General features: G+C 40.1%; 1 protein-coding gene across 3 annotated transcripts; it reads left to right on the forward strand.

The window, feature by feature from the left end:
• Positions 1–594: 594 nt before the first annotated feature.
• march6 (membrane-associated ring finger (C3HC4) 6) lies at positions 595–24,208 on the forward strand. Of its 3 annotated transcripts, none has more exons than XM_037083922.1 (26): positions 595–860; positions 1,652–1,751; positions 2,352–2,425; positions 2,592–2,735; positions 2,907–2,979; positions 3,804–3,984; positions 9,452–9,686; positions 10,348–10,409; positions 10,759–10,791; positions 11,288–11,339; positions 11,477–11,535; positions 11,635–11,715; positions 12,091–12,159; positions 12,297–12,371; positions 12,616–12,750; positions 12,864–12,983; positions 14,762–14,862; positions 14,999–15,136; positions 15,410–15,605; positions 15,722–15,791; positions 15,882–16,063; positions 16,185–16,319; positions 16,741–16,830; positions 17,028–17,160; positions 19,537–19,672; positions 20,612–24,208. In XM_037083922.1, exons 1-26 carry the CDS (start codon positions 842–844, stop codon positions 20,679–20,681), a joined length of 2,763 nt encoding a protein of 920 aa, XP_036939817.1. In that variant the 5' UTR covers positions 595–841; the 3' UTR covers positions 20,682–24,208. The 3 variants fall into 3 exon arrangements, with proteins under 3 accessions (XP_036939817.1, XP_036939818.1, XP_036939819.1); XM_037083923.1 differs by having other exon boundaries at positions 10,351–10,409; XM_037083924.1 differs by lacking the exon at positions 595–860 and adding an exon at positions 1,342–1,546.
• The last annotated feature ends 344 nt before the right edge of the window (positions 24,209–24,552 follow it).

The following is a 24,552-nucleotide window of genomic DNA, read 5'->3' on the forward strand; positions in this document are numbered from 1 at the left end:
TCCTTGCAGGTTCCCTGCTCGGGCCCTAATGAACTCGATCTCAACCAACTCCAACAGTAAAATCCTGCCTTTAATGCAAGAGAGTAGTATACTATAAAACTACTATAAAATCACTGGGACATTACATAAGTATTAGGAATCTATGTAACATTTTGCAGTGCAGGACTTGTGAAAGACTAGTTCTTTTACTTAAAGCGGCACTATGTAGTTTTAGAGAAGAAACTCTGACACAGAATTTGAGTATTTACAATATTGATATGGTACTAATACAAACTCAGATATATCTATTTTTGTTCTCCGAGGGAAATGAGTTCCCCAGAAAGGTGGCAGGGTTTTAAATTCTGTTGTCCTTTATGGTCAGTTTGCTCACTGAGTTTATGAAAACGAAGTTTATTTAGTTTATTTAGGTGTAAAATATCACTCTATGAAGATCTTACTCTACTGATTTTCTGATCACTTCCTCCACCAGTGCAGACACAGAGCCAGTACATGTAAAGGGAGCCGGTCTGGCCGGCAGAAGACACACCACACCAAACTCTGCACTGTGTCCTATTTTCGGTCTTGCGCTAGAGGCTGTTGTCAGGCTGGCTGGTTGCGCTTGGGTGCCATCTAGTGGTGAAACTACCGCACAATCACATGTTTCCTTAAGTATGTCCTGACCGCCTGTAGATGAACCATGAACTGAAAAAGCTGTATTGTAATATTTAAAACGTATGGTCCCGTTAGAGACAATCGGAGCTTGGACTAAAGACTATCTCGAAATGTTTGCACGTAGATAGCTCGCTGTCACACCAACTCCTGTGACTACTGTGGAGCAGGGCTGCCACAGCAGCCAGTCAAGATGGACACCGCCGAGGAAGGTAGCTCGCTACGTTAAAACTTGTTTGCCCCAAATGTTTGCGCTTATTTCAGCAATGCCTGTATCGCATCCTGACCCATTCTTCATTACCGTCACTTGCAATTACCGACTCAACACCTTCTTATGCAGACGAAGGTTCGCCAGAATTTAAAACACCGCTAGCCAGTTAGCGCTAGCTGGCTAGCTAACTAGGAGTATCCTACCCCCGTTAGCTTGTAAATAAAACCAGCAATGTTAAGTTCCTGTTGTCTGCTTTTACAAACACTACATCCACCAGAGGACGGCTGCGGTTATAGGCATCCTAGAACACGACTTCACGTTAAAGTCACACATAACATGGCTAATTATGTAATTACAGACTAATGTTAATTAAGTTTAATTCCGCTGTTATCATAACAATACCTGCAGGAAGTTATGATAACAGCTAACGTTATGGTCACGTCATACCACCGGTCACCCGTGGTAACTGACGTTGCTCTCATTCATAGCAAAGACAAACATTAATAACACCAAAATCTCCAACATACTTTAATCTTGCAGTTGTCATTTTTCTTAGACCAAACGAATGTACCGTTGGACATCTAACGTCAAGTTTCCAGAAGTTAATGCGTGGACAGACACTCAGCACTAACGTTAGTTATGCTACAGGAAAAGGAATGATCACTCTCTTTAACAATTTGAATTGAGGTGTGCTGTGAGTTTGGCACAGTGCAAAGTGCCTAGTTGATTTAAATGAAATTTTGCAGGATCTCATTGTGTGCCAAGTGGTGTGATTATCTGCCTTCTGTGCAGTGGACATCTGTCGGGTATGTCGTTCGGAGGGGACCCCGGATAAGCCGCTCTACCACCCCTGTGTCTGCACCGGCAGCATCAAGTTTATCCATCAGGAGTGGTACGTTCAGTGACCAAGCTGTTAAAATTGAGGAGTCTGTGTAATTCCATTGTTTTCTCTTACCTTACCTTTCCTCTCATTATTTTTGATCTCATTTGTCCACATTTTCAGTCAGTTTCATAGACTGTGTTTGCATGTTGTAGTTGAAATGTATTCCAACACAGGGCTCTGGGGAAGTTGGAGAGTGGCAGGGTTAGATGTACAGGGTGTTTTCAAGTCCTAATTAAGTCTTGAATAAAATGGTGTAAATGTTAGGCCTTAAATGTAAAGTAATTTTAATTTTAATTTGTGAGGTCCAAATGGTCACACAAATTGGATCTTATTTATGCATCTTTTAATCTGTTCTTGTCTGAATGAGTCAAGCTCTTCCATTGTAACACATTTTTAAACCTACCACTGAATCTAAATAGGTCTTTTTAAAAGTCTTGAAAACATTTTAATCAGTATTGAAGTTAAGTGTCTGATGCACTGACGAACCTAACAAACAACACCTGACAAACAACAATGAGAACCAGATTATCAGTCATGGCAAAGATAAATGTTGTAAATGTCCCATAGGATGAACAAACTAAACTCACTGGATGTCCTTTCTTCTTACAGCTTACTGCAGTGGCTGAAACACAGCAGAAAAGAATACTGTGAATTATGCAAACACAGGTTTGCATTTACACCAAGTAAGTTTTTTGCTTTTCATTAAGTTGGATCATTACATAAGTAAAGAACATATGTATTGTATTCACTTGTTGTTAGCTCCTTTAATTGTCCTATTATAACAATTATCTTTTCCTTACTTCCACTATCCTCATTCTTATTTATCTCACTCATTCTCTCTTTCCTTAGTCTACTCTCCAGACATGCCATCTCGTTTGCCAGTACAGGACATCTTTGCGGGGCTGGTCACCAGCATTGGAACAGCCATCAGATACTGGTTCCACTACACACTGGTGGCCTTTGCCTGGCTAGGCGTGGTGCCTCTCACAGCATGTAAGTCACGTCATGTCATTGTCAAAAGCTGAGTAGAAAACGAAGGTTGGGCGTTTGTTTACATTTTAGAAGAACTAAAACTAGATGTTACAAACAAATGCAGATCCTACCATTCCTCTCAGATTGAAGAAAGAATTAACTTGAATGTTTTGTTTGCTTTTTTCCTGACAGGTCGAATCTACAAGTGTTTATTTACTGGCTCTGTGAGCTCTCTCCTTACCCTGCCATTAGATATGCTTTCAACGTAAGATCAAATTACTCTTTGCGCTTGGTTTTGGCCCTTTGCTCTCACACTGTCATGTTCTTTCTGTTTCACATATTACTTCAAAGGGAAGGAACAGATGACATAATGGATAGAAGATGGATTTGTTTATATAAACACATTTCTTAAAGGCTAACTGTACCAGCTTTACACATTAAAGTGTGTTTACAGGTTTTGCGAGTACTACTGTAAGTGTGATAAAAGTAGTTTAAAGACCTTTGTGTCTCCAGAGGAAGCTGCATGCAGTCTGATAAATTGCCTCCACTGATGTCACTTAGTGGCTAAATTGCATTGTGGGCAATGTTGTCCAGCTTTTGAAAGGCAGCACACCGAGCTAGCATGGCACTTATAGAACACTGTTGGACTGTTGAACAGTTTAAAAACAAATGGTAGAAATTGATACAGCAGAACCAGAGGTATTGTCTATTTTGTTCCATGCATTCTTCTTCCTTTTCAAAACCTGTTGTCTTCGTTTCATGCAATGCAAATAAGCCACTGGGTGACATCATTGGGGGCAGTTTATAAGATTACAGGCAACCTTACCTGGAGCCGAGAGTAGTATAAAAGGCTTTATCCTATTTATTCACAATGGTAGTAGTATGCAAGACCTGTAAACACACTCTAATGTGTAAAATTTACAGCATTTAAAAGTAACCCTTCAAGAAGTATGCTTATTAATAATGGCTCCTCTTATCCAATATGACATCTTCTCTTTCCCTTTGTTCAGCTCTCTGTGAAGTCAAATGGGATTTCTTTTGTTTCTTTTAATCATTCTCAAACCATAATGATCTGCCTCTTCCTCGCAGGCAAAACCTGCTTGCAGACTGCCTCCAGGGCTGTTTTGTGGTCACTTGCACGCTGTGCGCCTTCATCAGCCTGGTGTGGCTCAGAGAACAGATAGTCCATGGTGGCGCCCCTCAGTGGTTAGAGCAGAATCAACCCCCTCTTGTTCCTAATCAGCTTAACGGTCCTGTACCAGCTAATGAGGTAAGATCAATTTATGTTGCATTACATTGCATTTAACTTGCATCAGCTTTGTACCTGCAGACAAGGCTGAGCATTGCCTAATGAAGTGTATTGGCGTCCCCATGCATTCTACTAGGGATGCTCCGATCGATCAAATTATTTTTTAGCGTGACATAAATTGTCTGTGACTGTTTTTCCGCCCACATGAATGAGGCTGACACTGGCAGCATGAGTTCTCCAGTCTGGAATTTTCTCATGGTTTCCGAGAAAGATGTAAAACTCGCTGTTTGTAAGACATGCAATGCCGAAATTCCAAGAGGTGGTAACCAACAACGACAATTAAATACAACTAACCTCATCTGGCATTTTAGAATGCGCCACACATGCGGGACCATCTATGTTGACATCATGAACTTCTCCAGATTAGACCATTGATAGAAACCCAAAGAGATCCTACATGAATAATGAGGAAGGTGTGGTGAAGCTAATTACCTGGAACTGCAAAGGGTTGAATGGAGCAGTGAAGTGTGGTAATGTATTAGCACATCTGCAGAGATTGGGAGCTGATATAGCCTTCTTACAAGAAACGCATCTCAAAAACCATGCACATAAACAATTACACAGGAACTGGGTGGGACATGTGTTTCACTCTAGCTTCAATTCAAAATCACTGCTATTATAATCAATAAAAATATCCCCTTTATTACATCAGATATAATCTCGGACTCAAATGGCCGATATGTAATAGTAACTGGGGAAATCTATAACACTCCAATAACTTTAGCGAACGTTTATGCCCCCAACTTCGATGATGAGAGGTTTATAAACTCAGTACTAGCGTCCTTACCCAATCTTCATACCCACAACCTGATTCTAGCGGGAGATTTTAATTTTGTAATGGATACAGTGCTTGATAGATCATCAAACAAACAACACTCTTTGTTACAACATTTTTTAAAGTCAGTTAACGTAATAGATGCATGGAGATATATGAACCAGGACCAACGAAAATATTTTTCACTCAGCCACACAATTCCTTCTCCAGGATTGACTACTTTTTCATAGACTCGAAACTACTTACACTGGTAAAATATATAGATTATGAAGCCATTGTTTTATCAGACCATGCCCCACTAAGATTGCAACTAAACTTTCCCTGTAGATATTCAGCCAAAACGTGGCGTATGGATAACGGTTTACTAGCTAGCGAAACCCATGTAGAGTTTATCAGATCCCAGATTGCTTTATATATGCAAACCAATAAGACTCCAGATGTTTCTAAAAGTATTTTATGGGAGGCCCTAAAAGCATTTGTCCGAGGACAGATTATTTCCTACTCAGCTCAGTTGGTCAAAACAAAAAATGAGAGAGGAAGGAATATTGCAGGACAACTTGTGGAGTTGGACAAACGGTATGCAGTGTCTCCCACTCCTGACCTGCTTGTTAGGAGGACAAGTCTCCATACCGAGTTCAGTCTCTTGTCCACAGCTGAGACAACCAAATGAATAAATTGTTCCAGGCATAAATATTATGAGCATGGGAAGGGGATAGGAAGGCAACTGGCTCATCAGATAAGAATATCCGAGGCATCTAGGTATATAACTGAAATTCGCACCAGTTCTGGAAATACAACAAAAGACCAATTAGAAGTAAACCAGGAATTCAAACAATTTTATTCTAAACTATATACAACAGAAACAGCAGCTAATTCGGAAACTATACAAGAGTTTTTTGATAACTTGGAGATCCTTTCCATCTGCCAGGAGGATAGGTGTTTGTTGGAGGAGCCTATAACTCTAGAGGAGGTGACCTCAGCAGTACGCAGCTTACAAAGCTCGAAAGCACCAGGGCCAGATGCAGATACAACTGAATTTTATAAAACTTTTGTCACTGAGGTTGCGCCTCTTCTCTTGAGAGTTTTTAATGAATCATTTGAGACAGGGTCTCTTCCAACAACATTTTATCAGGCAACAATCTCTCTAATACATAAAAAGGGGAAAGACCCACTGCAGCATCTTACAGACCAGAGAGTCTATTAAATGTAGACACCAAAATTCTAGCTAAAATATTGGCGATTAGATTAGAAAATGTACTCCCAACAATAATTCACGAAGACCAAACAGGTTTTATTAAAAATAGACAACTGTCTCATAATATCCGCAGACTATTCAATATTATATATACATCTAACACCAACTCACTCTCGGAAATATTATTATCACTGGACGCGGAGAAGGCCTTTGACAGGGTTGAGTGGGGTTATCTCTTCTCGGCCCTGTCAAGGTTTGGTCAAGGTATATTTTTTGGATCAGGCTCCTTTATGCATCTCCAGTGGCTTCAGTACAGACAAATAAGATTAGATCGGAGTACTTCGGGTTAACACGTTCCACTAGGCAGGGATGTCCACTATCTCCTCTGCTTTTCGCACTGGCAATAGAACCTCTGGCAGTCTCTTTGCGAGCTTCAAAAGAGTACAGTGGGATTCATCGAGGAGGCAAGGAGCATAAGGTCTCACTGTTCGCCGATGATTTATTAATATACATCTCGGACCCTTCTAAATCAGTCCCTGCAATAATCTCGATTTTGAACAAATTTGGACAAATATCAGGATATAAAATAAATATTAGCAAAAGTATATTATTCCCAATAAAGATCATAAAAGACCAACAACTCTTTGACAAATTACCCTTCAGGATCTCAACTCAGTTTAAGTATTTAGGTATTAACATTACCAAAACTTTTGCAGGCCTATACAAAGAGAACTTTCAAAAATGACTTGACATTACAACAGAAGACCTGCAGAGATGGTCCCATATTCCCATAACATTAGCAGGTCGAATCAACATAATCAAAATGACCATCCTCCCCAAATTTCTTTTTTTATATCAGTGTATTCCCATGTATATCAAAAAGGGGTATTTTCAGAGTATAGATAAAATAATCTCAGAATTTATTTGGAATAAGGAAAAAACAAGATTAAGGATGATCTTTTTACAGAGACCAAATTCAGTAGGAGGTATGGTGTTGCCAAACTTAAAATTTTTTTATTGGGCAAGTAACATTAAAATGATGACTTACTGGCTACAAAAAAAGCCTCCGCTGCGGTTTGGTATTGAAAATGCCTGTTGTCACCCTTCTTCTCTCCCAGCCATGTTGTTCTCAGCTCTGCCCACAGTAGACCCTGACTCGCTACACAATCCAGTCGTCTCCCATTCACTCAAGATCTGGTCCCAAATTCGAAAATCTTATAGTTGACAGGCTTGTTCTCTTCAAAGCCCTCTCATCGAAAACCACGCACCCTCCTTTATAAGAATTGGTTCGAAAAAGGAATTCATACCTTCCTGGATATATTCATAGATCAAGTTTTTCCAACATTTGAACAGATACAGGAAAACTACAATATCCCAAGGTCACAGTTTTATAAATATTTACAGATAAGTAGTTTTGCTATTCAGAATAATCCATCATATCTGAATTCTCCCAGCCCATCCTCAATGGAATTGATACTTATGCAAGATCCCTCTAAAAAGGGAGGAATATCGAAGATATATGAATGTCTGTCAAATCTGGCTGGCAAAGCTACTACGGATCATCTGAGGTTGGCGTGGCGGGATGACCCGGGCAGAGAGATCACAGAGGATCAATGGCAGAGAGCCCTAACACAAACTCATAGTTCTTCAATATGTGCAAGGCATGGCCTCATGCAATTTAGAATAATACATTGTCTACACTGGTCAAAACAGAGGCTTCATAAAATATTTCCCTCAGTGGATCCCTCATGTGACAAATGTGGCTTGGACCAGCAACACTGGGTCATATGTTCTGGAGCTCTCCGAAGTTATTAAATTACTAGGACAATATCTTTCAGATGTTATCAAATATCTTACATAGACCTATTAACGTAGATCCACTGGTGGCGGTTCTAGGAATTACTGATTCAAGCATAACGAAAAGCAACATGGAACATAACATGGTTTCGTATGTCAGCCTACTTGCGCGAAGATTGATATTACTTAATTGGAAAAAAACGACAGCCCCAACTTATTCAGATCTTATGACAGATATTATGAGACATTTAGAGCTGGAGAAAATCAGATTCCAACTGAGGAATCAGGAAAGTAGGTTCTACAGAATTTGGCAACCGTTTATTGATTATTTTAACCACAACACATAGTCTGAGAGGAAGATATAGAAGTGCCTTTAATAGAAGGAAAGAACTTTTATTTATTTGTTAATCTTGATTTGATTTTATTTGTTTAATTTTATTTCTTTTTTTTTTCTTAACCTGTCTTCATCGGTCTATTTTTCATTTTGAGATACGTAAGTTAATACAACTTACATGATTTTTTCTGTGTCAACGTGTACGTGTATATGTCTATGGTGTCTGTACTGTCTGATATGTTGTATGTTAAAAAGAGGAAAATCAATAAAAAAAAAAAAAAAAAAAGAATCCCACAACAGAATACAGTGAGTATGAGAAACAAGCCTGGGCAAAACAAATCCCAAAGACACCCGTCACTCAGCTCACTGTAAGTGAAAGGTTTAGATGTCTGGAGACTTACAGCAAGGACAGTAAAAGGTGGAGGGATATAACAGCAAAGCTTATGGAATTCATTGGACTTGATGAGCAGCCTCTTTCTGTGGTGGAAGTCACGGGGTTCCGACGGTTGATATCGTTCCTGGAGCCACACTGTGCCCCCTGGACGTAAATACCTATACATGCACATTGACAGACTTTTGAAAGACAGTGTCACATCAATCAGATTTACAACTGATATTTGGTCTTTGAGTGCACATCCCGTGTCGATGCAGTGGCAGTAAACTGCATGCCTCCTTTTGTTTAAAATGTTTTTTTGCCTCACATGGGGAGTATGGCAAGTAAATTTTATTTATTTTTATTTTATTTCATCTATTGCTCTTGACAGGGTATGTAATGTTTACACAAATAAAAAGTTGATTGTGGAACATAAGATCTTGATTGTATTTATTATTTATTTTAGTACAAATGGTTTTACCACTTTAAGTGGTGCACAAGGCTAGATTGTAAATACAGGACATTGAGGATTATTATTATTATTATTATTATTCTCCCATCCGTTCTGTGATCGGTATCGGCAGATTTATGATTCTTTGATCGGTGATCGAATCGGCCCCCAAAAATGCTGATCGAAGCATCCCTACATTCTAACACTGATGCACTCTGACATAGTTGGCACCATGACAGGTTAATTTCTGTAAATGATAAGCCAGTGGAGTTAATGATATCCTAAGGCATGTATTCTTATTTTGTTTTGGTTTTTACTCCAATTAGACAACTTGGCTGTTAGTGGTAATAAGCAATCCAACTCAGGTCTTAAACATCATGCTGTTCTTTTATAATTGCCAAATCTAGAACTATGAGTATGATTAACATATGTACAAGAACTCAAAAATTGCCTTATTTATGCCGTAGGTACGCTACTGTAAGTGTTATTTAATGATTCTACAGGCTCCAGGTGGTAACAATGCCCAGGCTGATGCAGATGGAGCACCAGCCCAGCACCCTGCAGACCCTGCTGCAGACGGTGCGGCACCTGCCAACCCACAAGAAGCTGGCAACCATGGCGATGAGGCTGATCTTGATGATGAGGAAGAAGACGAGGATCGGGAGGATGACGAAGAGGAGGAGGAGGATGAGGAAGGCAGAGAAGAGGATGCTGCTGATGCTAATAATGGAGGACAAGGTCAGTATGAGCAAGAAAAAATGTGTGCACTTTAAAGAACAGGCTACCAGGCTTTTTACTTTGCAGTGTTGAACAGTACTACTGTGCATTGGTACTTTTCTGGTAAAAAAAAGTTAGTAAATTATGATATGAAAGTTGTAAAACGTGGATATGTGGTCAGTTAATAAAACAACATAAAGATAAATGCTTTAAAGGTAGCTCAGGTTTCTCCCCAGAAATTTCTAGTGTAGTGGCACACCGTCAGCTTGGGGGGTGGCGGGGGGGACGGACGGATGATCGGATGCTCATTATCGTCGGTGGTGGGGGGGGACGCTCCTTGCCGTCAGCCAACGGACAGCTGCTCATCACCATAAGCCGGGGGGAAGGGGGGGCTGACGCGTTTTTTTGCAAGAAGACCGTGGCAGCCCTCGAACACCCGCTATAAAGCAGCTAACATTGAAAATGAGTATAGTGGCGCTGCACCATTGTTCCACCATCTGGGGAGAACCCTGTAGCTTTAAGATCAAGTTGCTAATTGGTGTTAATGTTCATTTCTCTATAAAGGATTAAATAGACCGAAAACATGACAAGGAAAAGAAACATAGATGGTAACAAAGCCATAGAAACATATTTTCATGTTTTTTTCCGTATTGTTTCAGTTGTTTCTGATTGTCCTTTGCAGAAGATCTGAACTGGAACGCCCTGGAGTGGGACCGTGCAGCAGAGGAGCTGACATGGGAACGGGTGGGAAATCAATCCCTCTGTCTCCTGCTCTGTAAAGTGTTCTGATACAGCTCGGACATGATGCTAGATAAGTAAAGTGCAAGCAGGGTAACAGTTAGTGGGCAGATGAATGTGGGCTAAAAGCTCCTGTGACAGGAAATCTCCATCTTGCTGTAGCTTCCTCTGAATTGCTGCCATTTTGAAGGATGCTGTTTGTAGCTGGGCTGGGGTCAGTTAATGTCTTCGTATTAGTAGGAGTTATAGCTGTGTTATTAGCAGCAGCAGCTGTACTAAAACTACTGTTATTGCCATGTTGATTCATATGTGACATCAAGTATCATAATGCTATTTATTTCTGTTTGTTTCCCAGATGCTGGGTCTTGATGGTTCCCTAGTTTTCTTGGCAAGTGCATCCACTCTTTCTTTACTCTTATACAATGTTGTGATCTACACTTTATAGTGGTTTATGCAGGAGTCTTGAGCAGCAAGTCTGTAAGTTGGTGTTATGGTTACATGACCAGCCAACCAGCTATGACCAATACTGTAGATCTACTTCATTTTTTATCTGGCAAATGTAATTATTTTGTCATTAAACAAAGAAAAGAAAATGCTCACATCCTCTGCCTTTTTGAAATGAACTACGGTGTAACTCTATATGCTGTAGTTTGTCGGGGTGCTGCAGTCACGTTCCAGATTTTACATTCCGTCTTCATCAATCAATTCTTAACTGACTAGTAGACCAATATCTTTTATTTCTCCTATTCTGTATACTGAAAAATCCTTTTAACATCCACCATGGAATTATATGTTTGCTTGTTGATACCACGCATAGCCAGTCACCATTGTGATAAAGCTAGAAATACCATGTCAGTGACCCTTGTTGCACATCTCTTCTCCAGGAGCATGTGTTCTGGGTGGTCTCTCTCAACACACTCTTCATCCTAGTCTTTGGTAAGTTAAACCTGTAATTACAGTAGAATTAGCTCTTAAGTAAGTAGGCTTTCAACCATAATTCACTAATATAACACAGTCATGTGTACCTTCTCATAGACTACAGATTCTAACCTAACCTCTGTATTTCTCTCTAGCGTTTTGCCCCTATCATATTGGCCATTTCTCAGTGGTTGGACTGGGCTTTGAAAATCATGTAAGTGCGGGCAATGCAGGAGGGGACACTTGGGAACATTTGGGTTTGGCATGCAGTGATGGAATCTGTTTAATGATGATTAGTTTTATGTGGTTGCAGGTCAAAGCGTCACACTTTGATGGCCTCATCACCACCATACTGGGGTACATCCTCCTGGCTGGGGCTCTCATAGTCTGCCACGTATCTTTTATATGCATGAAATTACTGTATGTGTATGAAATTACCTACAGTATGTCTCACATTTCTAGTTACCTATTATGGTTGTGTGTAACGGTTTAAAGTTGTGTCAGTTGTTTTTGGTGTGTTTTGTTTATGGGTTTCATTTACTTTAGAATGTATATCCCAAATTAAAATCATCACTTTTTGCAAAGAACCATAATTGCCTCCCTTTACATGCATGTCTGGAAAAAAATGTTAGGGAATGCTAGATTGTTTTGACTACAAGAGTTTATGTGAATGTCTCTAAAAGAAATACTCAATTTTGCTGCTTGAAATACAGACTGAATGTCCTTTATTCCACACTTTGGTTTCAGTCCTTAACTTATTCTCCTTCAGGCACTGGCCTCATTAGTGAAGTTCCAGCGGTCCAGGCGCCTCCTGGGTGTCTGCTACATTGTTGTCAAGGTAGATTAGAGATGAAAGATTGGAATGTTTCCACAAAGGTTCTTTTTTTTTATCAAACCAGCAAAGCTTTCAAATTAAGAAAAATGATGATTACAGAAACGGAAGCTAAATTGAGTGTATTTTCTAATATTTCACAGGTATCCCTTCTGGTTGTCATGGAGATAGGCTTGTTCCCACTGATTTGCGGTTGGTGGCTTGACATTTGCTCACTGGTAAGTCAATCATGCAGAGTAAACTTGATGGATCACAGTCACTTACTAACTAAACAGCTGAGGTGCAATCATGATTATACAGGGTGTACTGAATTCAACAAGAAACTTGATGAATACGAAATTTGGGGAAAAAAACATAAACATCTAAACATAAAGATTCTTGAATCAGTTCCGCCCAAAATCACTGTTTTTTGCCATGGTGTTGAAAATCCAGACAATATGGCATGTCCTTTGCTCATTGCAGGAGATGTTTGATGCAACTCTGAAAGACAGGGAGCAGAGTTTTGACTCTGCCCCCGGTACCACCATGTTCCTCCACTGGCTGGTCGGCATGGTCTATGTCTTCTACTTCGCCTCTTTCATTCTTCTGTTAAGAGAGGTAAAATGGGGGATATCAGCCATTCACAGCCATGCATTGTTACTGATGTAAAACCTCACACACCATCTGTAGCTTTTAAAATCTCCTGCTATTGCATGTTTGTTTGGTTGCAGGTGCTCCGGCCTGGTGTGCTGTGGTTCCTGAGGAACCTGAACGATCCAGACTTTAACCCAGTCCAAGAGATGATCCACCTCCCCATCTATAGACACCTGCGGAGGTTTATTCTCTCTGTGGTCAGTCATGTATCCTCCTCTTCAATTCTTTCTCAAACTTAACCTTGAGTAGCATAACAGTGCCAAGGTTTCTGGTAGAACTGCCAGAGCTACAACAAGGTTCTCCCCAGACTGTGGAATTACAGCACTGCGCCGCAGTACTGCGAGCTCAGCACCACTATACTCATTTCCAAATTAAGGGTGCTTATTTCCTATATCTTTAATGATATGCAACGTGACTGTATCCGTAACAGCTGACAACCGGACCCTTTCTTCTCATACGAGACACAATGATGAAATGATTCTGCTAATGTTAGCTGCTTTATAGTGGGTGTTGGTGGGCTGTCGCAGTCTTCTCATAGTGAAAAACAAGTGTCCCACTCTGATACATGCGTCTGTTTGAGAGGCTCAGATAAATGTGTCGGTCCGCTGTCTTTAGTCACAACAGCCTTTGAACAAACTGTGCAGTGGACCGTGGTTTGTTTGAGGTGTGACGCCACAAAACCAAGTTACTAACGAGACAGTGTCGTTTTAGGAACGAGCTCTTGGTGCGCTGCATGTTGTTGAAGCGGTGCTGACAATGCGCCACTATACTACAAATTTCTGGGGAGAACCCTGTATGAGGACACCTTAATAAGAATAGATCAATCGAAAGTATGTTATGACATTTACTGATGTTGCAACAGATATATAAGGGATGGATTGAATTATCTGCAGTTTAAACACTGCTGATGGTGGATCGAAACCAATAGATCTAACTTCAAACACCTGGATCATCCTGAGAGCTAAAGAGCTGATGGGGAGGATGTGGATTTTAGTTTGAAAATAATCAAACATCTTTGATATTTAAAGGATTAGTCAGTCTTTGTGGACTGATTGGCTCAAGGAATGCAGGCATGAGAATTGTATATTGTTAACAATGTTGTTTCCTATTGATATGCCAATTGAAAGAGAGGGATACGATCTTCCTTTTTGAACTTTTGCCAAAGTTTTCATATAAACTGAGGTTTATTAAACAGGAGTTATATGTTCTAAGATTTAGAGATACCGCTGTCTGAAATGTCTGCCATCACCTTATGTCTGTTACAATAGCTCCTCTATCAGTATAATCCTTGTGGATGTGATATTTACAGTCACACAGCATAGGCACTAGTTAGTCTAGTTGGAAATAGCTTTAACGGCTTACATTAGTGTCACTCATGTAACTGTCAGCACACATGACAATTTGCTGAATTAGAAGCAAGGTATGTAGATTTTAAAGCCTCATTTAGACAGAGTCAATTTGTGATGAGTTGTGCGGTAGTGAAGAAGCCTCATTCCGTGGCCAAATTTTGTGACATAATGTTAACATATGTCATACATAAGTTCAACATTTTATATGAAGGCAATTAGCAGACACTTTTTGTCCAAAGTGACTTCTAGCATTTCATAGATGGACTGATGGCAGTGGCTGCTATGCAATGTGCCAACCAGCACATCAGGAGCAGTTTGGGGTTCAGTGTCCTGTCAAAGGACACTTCGACATGCAGACCAGGGGAATCAAGACGCTGGCTTTACCCCTGAGCTGTAGCTGCCCTCAGGAACAACAAGTCAACAACAACAAGGCACACGACACAAATAACTATGATGCAAGACTTTTTGGAAAGATTTTATTTTTGATAGCCATATTGATTTCTTTCAGAATTTTACTTTGAATTAGCCAAGTTGTAGACTTATTTAAAATCAGTTTCCCACATTGGTTAAACGTGAGCCCCTTAGTGAAAATATGTTTCGTCTGTTATCTCTGTGTGTTTTTCCAGGTGGTATTTGGCTCCATAGTCCTGCTGATGCTTTGGCTTCCTATCAGAATCATTAAACTGCTCTTCCCAACCTTCCTGCCCTACAATGTCATGCTTTACAGGTGAGCACAACTCCATTCTTTAGTCAGGTGCAACCAAAATTGGAAGCTGCTAGACAAAAATGGGCTTCCATTCCTAGTTTCATGTATACTATAAGGTGAATGTGGATAGAGTTTGGTTTGTGTCTTGCCTCCGCAGCGACGCTCCAGTCAGCGAGCTGTCATTGGAGCTGCTCTTGCTTCAGGTTGTTCTGCCAGCATTGCTGGAGCAGGGTCACACTCGCCAGTGGCTCAAACGGCTCGTCCACGCCTGGACATTCACCGCTGGATACATGCTGTAGGCTGGAGGCACAAACACACACACACATGAGCACAGATGTTGCAACATAAAATGTAAAATGGTACAATGGCATAAATGTTAACATAGATGGTATATGGTGTTGTCTTAAAAAGATTTTCATGGAATTATGTAAAGTATGCACCATAACATCCACATGACTGAGATAGAAAATCCTCAATTATTGTTTGCTCTATTTGTCCAGTGTCATTCTGTCACTTCACAGTTGTAGTAATCAGACAACATAATTACTCATCAATGACTCCCCTGCAGTGACCTTCATTCCTACCTGCTGGGAGACCACGAAGATGATGACAACCAACCAAACAACAACCCTCCTGGTCTCCATAACAACAACAGGATCCCCGGCCTGGGGGAAGGGCTTCATGCTGCCCATCAGGCCATTCTGCAGCAGGGTGGTCCTGTGGGTTTCCAGTCTTACCATCGGCCTGTCAACTTCCCTCTCAAGGTGACACGCATCAGTGCAATTATTCACATGAGAACACACTCATATCCTGTCACTGTTGAAGTGCTTGCTGCTGCTGCTACCTGCAAACTGATCTTTGGGTGTTTTTGGTTGATCAGATAATTCTCCTGGTGGTCTTCATGTGTGTGACGCTGTTACTGGCTAGTCTGATCTGCCTCACACTGCCCGGTAAGTTGAGGCCACAAGACCGTGTGTTCCTGTTATCAGTCATTCTTTACACCTCCATTCTTAACGCCCTCTCCTCTTCCTTGCTCCCAGTATATGCAGGTCGCTGGCTGATGTCCTTCTGGATGGGCAGTGCCATGGTTCACGAGCTTTACACAGCAGCCAGCGGTCTGTATGTCTGCTGGCTGTCTATTCGTGCTGCGACGGTGATGCTGTCCTGGATGCCACAGGGACGATCTATCATCATGCTCAAAGTCCAAGAGTGGACACTCATGGTAATGTATATGTCACTCTGGTTCACCAGCCTATGGCATATACTGTGCAGTTCTGTGTTAAGTTTCAGATGATTTTAATGTGCATTTGGGTGGTTTGAATGTGATGTCTTGGTGAGAACAGATCCTAAAGACCCTAGTGGTGGCTGTGATGTTAGCAGGGGTGATTCCTCTGTTGTTGGGTCTGCTCTTTGAGCTGGTCATTGTAGCTCCTCTCCGAGTTCCACTGGACCAGACACCTCTCTTCTACCCCTGGCAGGTAGGACTATAGAGTTTGTAAATATGTCACATCGTACACATCATTTAATTTCATCCATCTGAGAAGTCATCGATTATTTATTCACACTGATCATTGCCCTTTTCAGTATAAAGTATAAGTTAGAAAGTACTGCCAATTACCTCAAACATCAAATCTCAGGTCAATCTTGATTTTGTGTTTAGATGACATTTAGCATTTGACAACTTTTGTGTATTTCATTACATTTCATTACATTTTTTTTCTCAAAGGAAGTTTATAAAAAAATTACGATTTTGGCACTAATACCAATATTTCCATCTAATGGCAGTATCAAACAATTTCATATAATCCAAGCAAGCATTCGTTGTCAAAACAGGTTTTGCAGAAACTTACGTTTTGGAACAAATCTCTTGTTGTTGTTGTTGTTGTTTGTGTGTGGCAGGACTGGGCTCTTGGCGTGCTCCATGCCAAAATCATTGCTGCCATCACACTGATGGGCCCCCAGTGGTGGCTCAAAACCGTCATCGAGCAGGTCAGCCTCACCTCCTAGCTCCATTAAAGTAAAATGGCATCACTTTTGTTTTAAAGACAAACATACATGTCTTTATATGATCCTAAAATACATTTTGTCCACATTATAAAAGCCTGTTCCATGACCTAATTTAAGTTTTGTTGGGGTAATCCATTATTATAGACAAAAAGAATTGAACTTCCCTCTCTCTGCCATAGGTGTATGCTAACGGTATCCGAAACATTGACCTCCATTTCATTGTGCGAGGGCTGGCTTCCCCGGTCATCTGTGTCCTGCTGCTGTCTCTGTGTGTGCCCTACACCATCTCTAAAGGCATAACGCCACTGCTGGGTGAGTCTCTGTGTGTGTTTATGTCTGGGTGAAGCATGACTTTTCTGGTGCCCTGTACTCAGTTTCAAGGTAGTGGAGGAAAAGAGAAGAACTACCTTCATCTCTGCCCCTTTTTCTCTATTGTCTCCCCCACCGCTCAACATCTCTCACCCATCACTAACTCCCTGTGAGTGAGGTCAAAAATGGCCTAATGAAGAATAATCAGTTTTCATTGTCCCCACTTCAGTATAATTTATATTAATGTTGATACGCTTGATTGCCTAAGAGCTCAGAATGGGATTTGTTTGACGTTGAACATATGTCAGCATGTTATTATAAGTCCCTATGCTATGTGAACTGCCTTCAAGTTGCAACAAGCATGCTTGTGTAGAAATATTGTTTTTCAACAGGACATGTATCTCATTTAACCATGAACAATCAAGACCAAAATCATGTGCATCCTATGTTGCTGTCATTATTTATTACTTTCCTTACCTTGTTTTTTTCCCATTGTTTTGTTTTCATTACTTATTATTATCCATCATTGTTACAGACATATTTCACCAAACACCATACATGTCACAAGACCAAGCCAAACTTCATTTCAGTGTAAACTGTTGCCCTGTACTCTGCATGTCAGTCTATTTTAATACTGTCTGTCTGTCTAATACTGTCTTAATACTGTTAGAGATGTTTTTAGATAATGAAAGATCTTGAAGGAGTCCATAATCTACTTTTCAGATATCTCATAGAGATTGCAGTATTTAATGTCCTGTTACTTCTGTTAGCAAACTTAACATAACCTCACTGACTAGTGGTTACACGCTATATCAACAAACCAGCAGGCTGATGCAGCCAATTAGATGGCTTTTAGATGCTAATTGGATAAATGAGTGGCTCTGCCTTCGGTGATGTACTGTAAACAAGGCAATCTGAGCTATGGCAGATGAGACGCTTGTGTAAAAACAAGAAAATAAAAATACTTTTTTCCTTTACTGGTGCAAATGGAGAAATTCATAGGCTAACTAAAATATGGCCCTAATCTACAGGGTAGTCCAAAATGAGAGTGAAAAAGTTTAAATTTAGGTTGTGCATCATGATTGCTCATTCCTGTTGTCCCTTGGCTTCTTGTTACGTTATGTTGCATCAATAATAAACGAACAAAAATAAATATAACTCAAATAACCCTGCAAATGGATGAGACAGTAAGCAGAATCAAAAGGACTCTTAACTTTGTTTGTTGTCTTGTTTGTTTTGAGAAGTGACTAAAAGAGCCTTTCTCATTTGGACGCAGCAGTCACTTGGGAAAGGCTTTTTATGCAAAGCCTTCCCAAAGCACCGATTTTTGTCCAGACAAAAACAAGTGTTTTTGATTTTGACTCAGACAACACTAGCATCTAAACAGCCAGTCAATTAAGAATTCCCAGTCCTTGTTGTAATGAGGGTTTTAGCTAAAGTGCAGTTGATTGTTTTGTCTGTCATTTACTCTGTGTACACACACACACACACACACACACACACACACACACACACACACACACACACTCTTTAAAGGAAAAGTGCACATAAGAATTTTATAAATCTTAAGAGATTTTTTATCTGTAGAGCCCCCATACATGAAGATTAAAAAATCAGCTTTGATCATACTGTGTGTGGTGTACATAAAGATTATCTGTCTCACGGCCGATCTAGAATCTAGTCCTCTGAGCCAGAAATATCGCGTGATCAAACGTGATCTCCAGTAACCAATGGCAACAACCCCAGTGGCTCTTCATAAATGGAAAAGAGTATAGACTGTATATTAAAAAAAAGTAAACGTTTTAAAACATGAAAGACATGGAAGAGGGAATGTGAGCTTTTCTGACAACACACAATACTTGCATTAACAGTTAACAGTAGCACTTAACGGTTAATGTTAGCGCTGATGCTATACCCATTAAAATGGCTAATTCACACACCCCCATAGGAAAAGATAGATTTCGCCTCTGTTTTTATTTATGTCCACTTCCGTGTTCCTCAGTCAGCTGGTTGGCTACGTTGCGTTTCACGCCACATTTCACAGAGTAGTGACTCAGGAGTCGTCAACTTTCCCCACACACGAAGATTGTTCGTCGTAAATATTAAACAAGTTTAACATTTATGATTGTCAGCCGCGACCCGTTTCTGAGCTAACTATCAGGACAAATTGACTCTTAACACACCACAGATCATAGGATAATCTTATAAGACAGAAGATAATCTTCTGTGGTCAGAAAGGGGTAAAATTTGAGCAAATCAGCCTGATTATCGTTACATGTGTACCCTCCTCAAGAGTAGATTCTGTTGCAGTGTTTACTCTAACCACCACCACCACCTCCCCCTCTACCTCCCTGCTCCCCTCCCTCTCTCCCTTTATAGGTGTGCAGCCGGAGATGCAGACGCTAGTGGAGAGGAGGATCTATCCATTCCTGCTGATGGTGGTCATGCTTTTGACCATCCTTACCTTCCAGATACGACAGTTCAAGCGTCTCTATGAACACATAAAGAATGACAAGTTAGTAGACCCCATAAAATGTAGGGTGCGATCGAACACATGGGGGTAAAAGAGCATAGTGTTTAATTGAATTGTGCTGTTTTCTGATCCAGAGAAAGTTAAGACAGAGGGCAGAAGGGGGAGAAGGAATATGGAAAAATTGTATTCTGATTGCTGTCATATAAGTCAACATTTTCTGTTCATCATAAAGATTCCATTAGGCTAAAAATTGCAATTCAACATCAGAGGTATTTTATAGAATTGCTTGAACTTGCATGTGGCCATGTGGTTGCAGATTGCCACCAACTAAACACTCCTCATCTTATCTTCCCGTTTGTTTGTTGTTCTCTAGAGTTGGTGTTTTGTTTGTCCATCCTGGGCTACTGTAGAAATGTGGTAGTGCAACATGGTGGAACCATTAGAAGAGGATCCACTCAATCTGCAGTTATATAAGGCTTAGATTTTATATTTCAGCTGTAGTTATAAAACGATTCCCAGTGTCATCTGATAATACAGTAAAATTACATTTGATTTCTGATAGAGCTTCCTAAATCCTCTACAGTGGACCTTAAAGGAAAGTTGACTTTATACAGCCAAAATCTTCACTTTAGCTGCTAACCTAGAAGCAGTAGTGCGCTTTATCTGAAGTGGGTGCATGAGCTCAACCACACAGCGAGGATATAACTAGTATAATTTTAGGACATTTTAATGTTTTAAAACAAGTCCCCTTGTGTCAGTTGTTTAGGAGAACTCTGTTGGGCTGTAAAGCTTCAAAAAGTTTACGTAGACATAGAAACCTAATCTACTGAAAAAGCTGATAGCAATGTTATGGTCATGATGCACAATATAACTGATCTGAGAATAAAAGACATAGCTGAAGAGTGATCCACCTTCCAACCAGCAGAAAGGTGCATGTATCTTAGCAGAGTAACTGAATGGTATTTCCTGTTTTTCCTCCAGATACCTTGTTGGACAGCGGCTGGTGAACTATGAACGCAAGTCAGGCAGGAGCACACCAAGCTCCTCATAAAGCTCCTCTTCATAGACCTGATGCTGCTGTGGGATCAGTGGAGCTGACTCACTCTGCTCAGCGCTGAGAGCTATCATCAGCTCCTGTGGTGAAGCCTTTTTGTTTCCTCTGTGCTTGGCTGTCAACTTCAAACACAGCCTCCAAACTCCTGACTGCAGTCTGGTCCTCTTTTTCACAAACATCTACTGCTGTCACATGTTGGGAGACAAAGACATTTAAGAGTGAAGACAGAATGGTCTCAGAACTCTTCATGGAAGATTTACATTTCTGAACAAGGTTGAGGTGGAGTTGTTGACTGTTAAATGTGTTCATTTTTGGCTTCAGCGCGGCTGATACTTACATTTTTATTAATTTTAAGAGTTGAAGTGGGCTCAGCCGAGCATAGCTTTTACCACTGAATATGCTTCCCTTTGAATGTTTGTTGTGAAATGTCTGTTGTCTAAGCCACACCAAGTGTCTCTTAATGAGACAGTTATGACATTTCAGAGCTGTTGAGGAGATATTATAACAGGAAGGCCTCTGTGGTTCTCTGCCAAGTGTTGATTTGTCTCTAAAGACATCTTTCTTCAAATTGAGGTTGTCAGTGATATGGAGGGACATACATAATGTAGCAATGTGATTGTATTCTTTTATTATCCTTTTGGTTTTTTTATTCTTTTTTTTAGATGTTGTTATTAGATGTGTTTTCATTGATTTTTAGTGTTGTGGAGTGAGCTGTTAGATTGTCCTCTGAGGATTGCTTTGAAGTAAAGATGTAAAAAAGAGAGAAAAAAAGGGACATCTAAGACAATCTGGACCCAGTCGCGGACATGTTCCCTCTTAAGATGTTCCCTTGTGAATTTCAAAACAGTCTGGGTTGTGAGTACCTCGCTGAGCAAATTCTCCTTCAGGAGAGGAGAATCATTAACTTGAAGTCACACAGCACAGAAAAAATGCAGTTTAAACTCAGCTGGCCTCAATACATTTCAGAATGTGCTTGTGTTACACAGTGAGACGGACACTTTTTTAAAAGAAATATTTATTTTGATAGAATTGAAAATAATGTCAGATGGTTTGCCCTTAATGAATTGTGGTGCTGCTAATCAGCTGTTCAGATGTTCACCTGTCCAGGCTCTGTTCAATGTAGGGTTGGGCAAGGTCTGCTGAATTGGTATATGATGATGTCTACAGTGACACAACGTGATGGCCAATGACATAATTGTTTATGAATTTGAGGGTGGCGTGTCCTTTCAGTATTGTTGTAAGGCAGCAGTTCCATAGTGGCTCACCACTTTAGCCTCTGCTGCTTCCATCCGTTGACACGAGAAACTCCCATCTCCCATTCCCACGGACGTAATCCCTGTGCCAGGTTTTAAAGCGTCCTCCTCTCTGCATCACATTTCCATAACTTAGCTTTGTTCAGCCTCATATGCATAAAACAGTGTTGGAAAAATACATATAAAAACAGCATGACTGAGAGAAACAGTGGCCCGCAGGAAAAGAAACACTGCTGCCACCAGCTCAGTAGCTGGTTTAAAAAATAACAAATGGGACATGGAGACGTAATGTGCACTGAGCGCCAACATACTTCCATCATTTCCTCTCTCCACATATCAAAAACAACACCAACTGCTGCCCAATGGCAACTTTAAAGGGACATGCTACTTAAATGTCCTCTCTGTTGGGGAGCCGTTTGATCGACTATGTGCCAATGGTCAAGGATTAGAAGTCAGTGGCTGTCGGCCATCGACAATGGACGATGGCATTGTTCACAGCTAAAATCAACTGTATAAACTACAAAACACTAGCTATACTGGCAAACTGGAGGTAACTCATCTCACTTAGGGCACAGTAGTGTAAGTTATATCACCGAGCACAATCTACAAGATAAAATGTAGGAAATTGGTTCAAGGAGGTCGCAGGCTGCCACGTTAATAGTTCTTGCTATGCATATTTCTGATTAGTGGAGTACTTGCATCATTTTATTTCAGCCATTTCATTTTTGCAGTTAGTTACTACGCCGCTGCGCATCACTTACACTAATGGTCTGCATACTTCACATTTTACAATGGAGGCAGAGTTTAAGACATAATCTTTGAGCTGGAACTGAAATTCAGGGAGCCAATAATGTATTGAAAATTACAAATCCACAACAGTCACTAAAAATGACCATCAAAATCAATGTTCAAGGTTATACTAAACAAGAAATAAACATTAGTTACATTAATTGTCTCTTTAGATCGAAAATAATCTATGTTACATGATAACTGCATTCTGATTTAACTATTGTTCACACGTTTACACTTAAAAGGAAAGGTTCAACACTTTTCAAATGCGGCTTGGAACCTTGAATGATAAGATTGAGATGACAGTCAAATCAGTTATAAATTAGAAGCTAGGAGCTAAGCGATGGTTAGCTTAACTAACGACTGGAAAATGGAAAACAGCCTGGCTCTGTCCATGTGTAACAAATTCCACCTACCAGCACCTTTTGAAGCTCACTAATTAACATGATATGTCTTGTCTGTTTTTATATGCACAAACAGCAAATTGTAAAAAGGACATCATATGGTTTCAAAGCATGTTGCATACTGGAACTATCTCCTGGCAGGAGAGAGTGATTACCTTGAGTCTCTGCTGGTTGTCTGGCAAGACTCAGTGAGGGATACTGATCTAACTCTTGGCAAGAAATGTAGTATGACCAATGTTTGAAAGAAAGATTCAGAATTTTGAGTTAGATGTATAATTCTTGTGGCCACAAAGCCACAAGTTAAATTAAAGATTTGAAAAAAAAAATAAAAGGGTGTTACAGCCTCTCTAAAAGAAAAAAAGGCATTTTATCTGCAATGTAAACCAGCCCAGTCAGTCTTTAAAAGTGGTTCTTGCTGCCAATGAAAACTAAATCCAATTCTTTCTCTTGTTTTGAAAATCCTGAGAGAGGTGTTTGAGATGTTTCACGTTCATTTCCCTTTTTTTTTGGAGGGGGGTATATAGGTTGAGTAGAATTTCTGATTTAGTTTTTCCATGCAAATGTTTCAATGTATTGCACCTTATACCAGTTTCATCATTTCAGAGTTCATTGTAACTGTCAAAATAGCATCAGTGTTTTTATTCCCCTCCCACTGAGTCTGAAGGTTGTTAGTATTTCACAGTGGTGACATCACAGTTGATTTTACTTAAGATTTAAGTTTTGCATCTGTTTTTTGACACTGCATCTGTGTTTCATTAGGAGTTTGGTAAATCTAAACGGCTTTTCTATTGGTATGGATCGTGAATTGCATTAACTCTAGTGCTGACAGCTGTAGTGCTGCTGTGTGGAATGCTCACATTATACGTATGATGCTGTAAAGTGACCTTTTTATGTGTTTCAACTGAGCTGGAGACTTTCCAATTTTGGTCTTTGGAATTTCAATTTCTAGAAGCAAATGATTTCTATTTTTATATGTGCCAGGAAGGCAGTGGCATGTACTGTAACATGAAAGTCTCTACTTTAAGGTCTATTAATTGTTGGTTCCATAATATGAAACAATAATAAATAGTTGCAGTGATTTCTCAGTGTGTGCAGTTTTTCTTCCCACCGCAGACAATGAGATTCCTGAAATACAAAATCATGTGTTTCTGACTCTGCACTAATCTTTTTTTTCTTCCCACTCGACAGTTGTCCCTCTTCAGGCCTCCAAAAATGATTCAAATAAATTAATCTGAGATGGAAGATCTTTGAAACTATTTGGAACACGCCAGTGATTCCCATTGAATGGCTCCACAGGTTCCAACACCTCTAGTCTGAGAAAAACTGCCTAAAAATATATGCTCAGCAACACAGAAACCAGAGGAAGCCTTAAAACCTTTCTGTCTCTTATATACAATTTTCCATTGAAATGAATGAGTGGGG

The sequence above is a fragment of the Acanthopagrus latus genome, chromosome 21 (assembly GCF_904848185.1).
Source record: "Acanthopagrus latus isolate v.2019 chromosome 21, fAcaLat1.1, whole genome shotgun sequence".
In the NCBI taxonomy this organism is placed as follows: Eukaryota; Metazoa; Chordata; class Actinopteri; order Spariformes; family Sparidae; genus Acanthopagrus; species Acanthopagrus latus.

Bases quoted from the DNA above. Each gene is read 5' to 3' on its own strand.
- march6 (XM_037083922.1), top strand. The intron at 1,752-2,351 runs GTACGTTCAGTG...TTCTTCTTACAG, and splicing joins AAGTTTATCCATCAGGAGTG to CTTACTGCAGTGGCTGAAAC. The intron at 2,980-3,803 runs GTAAGATCAAAT...TCTTCCTCGCAG, and splicing joins CCATTAGATATGCTTTCAAC to GCAAAACCTGCTTGCAGACT.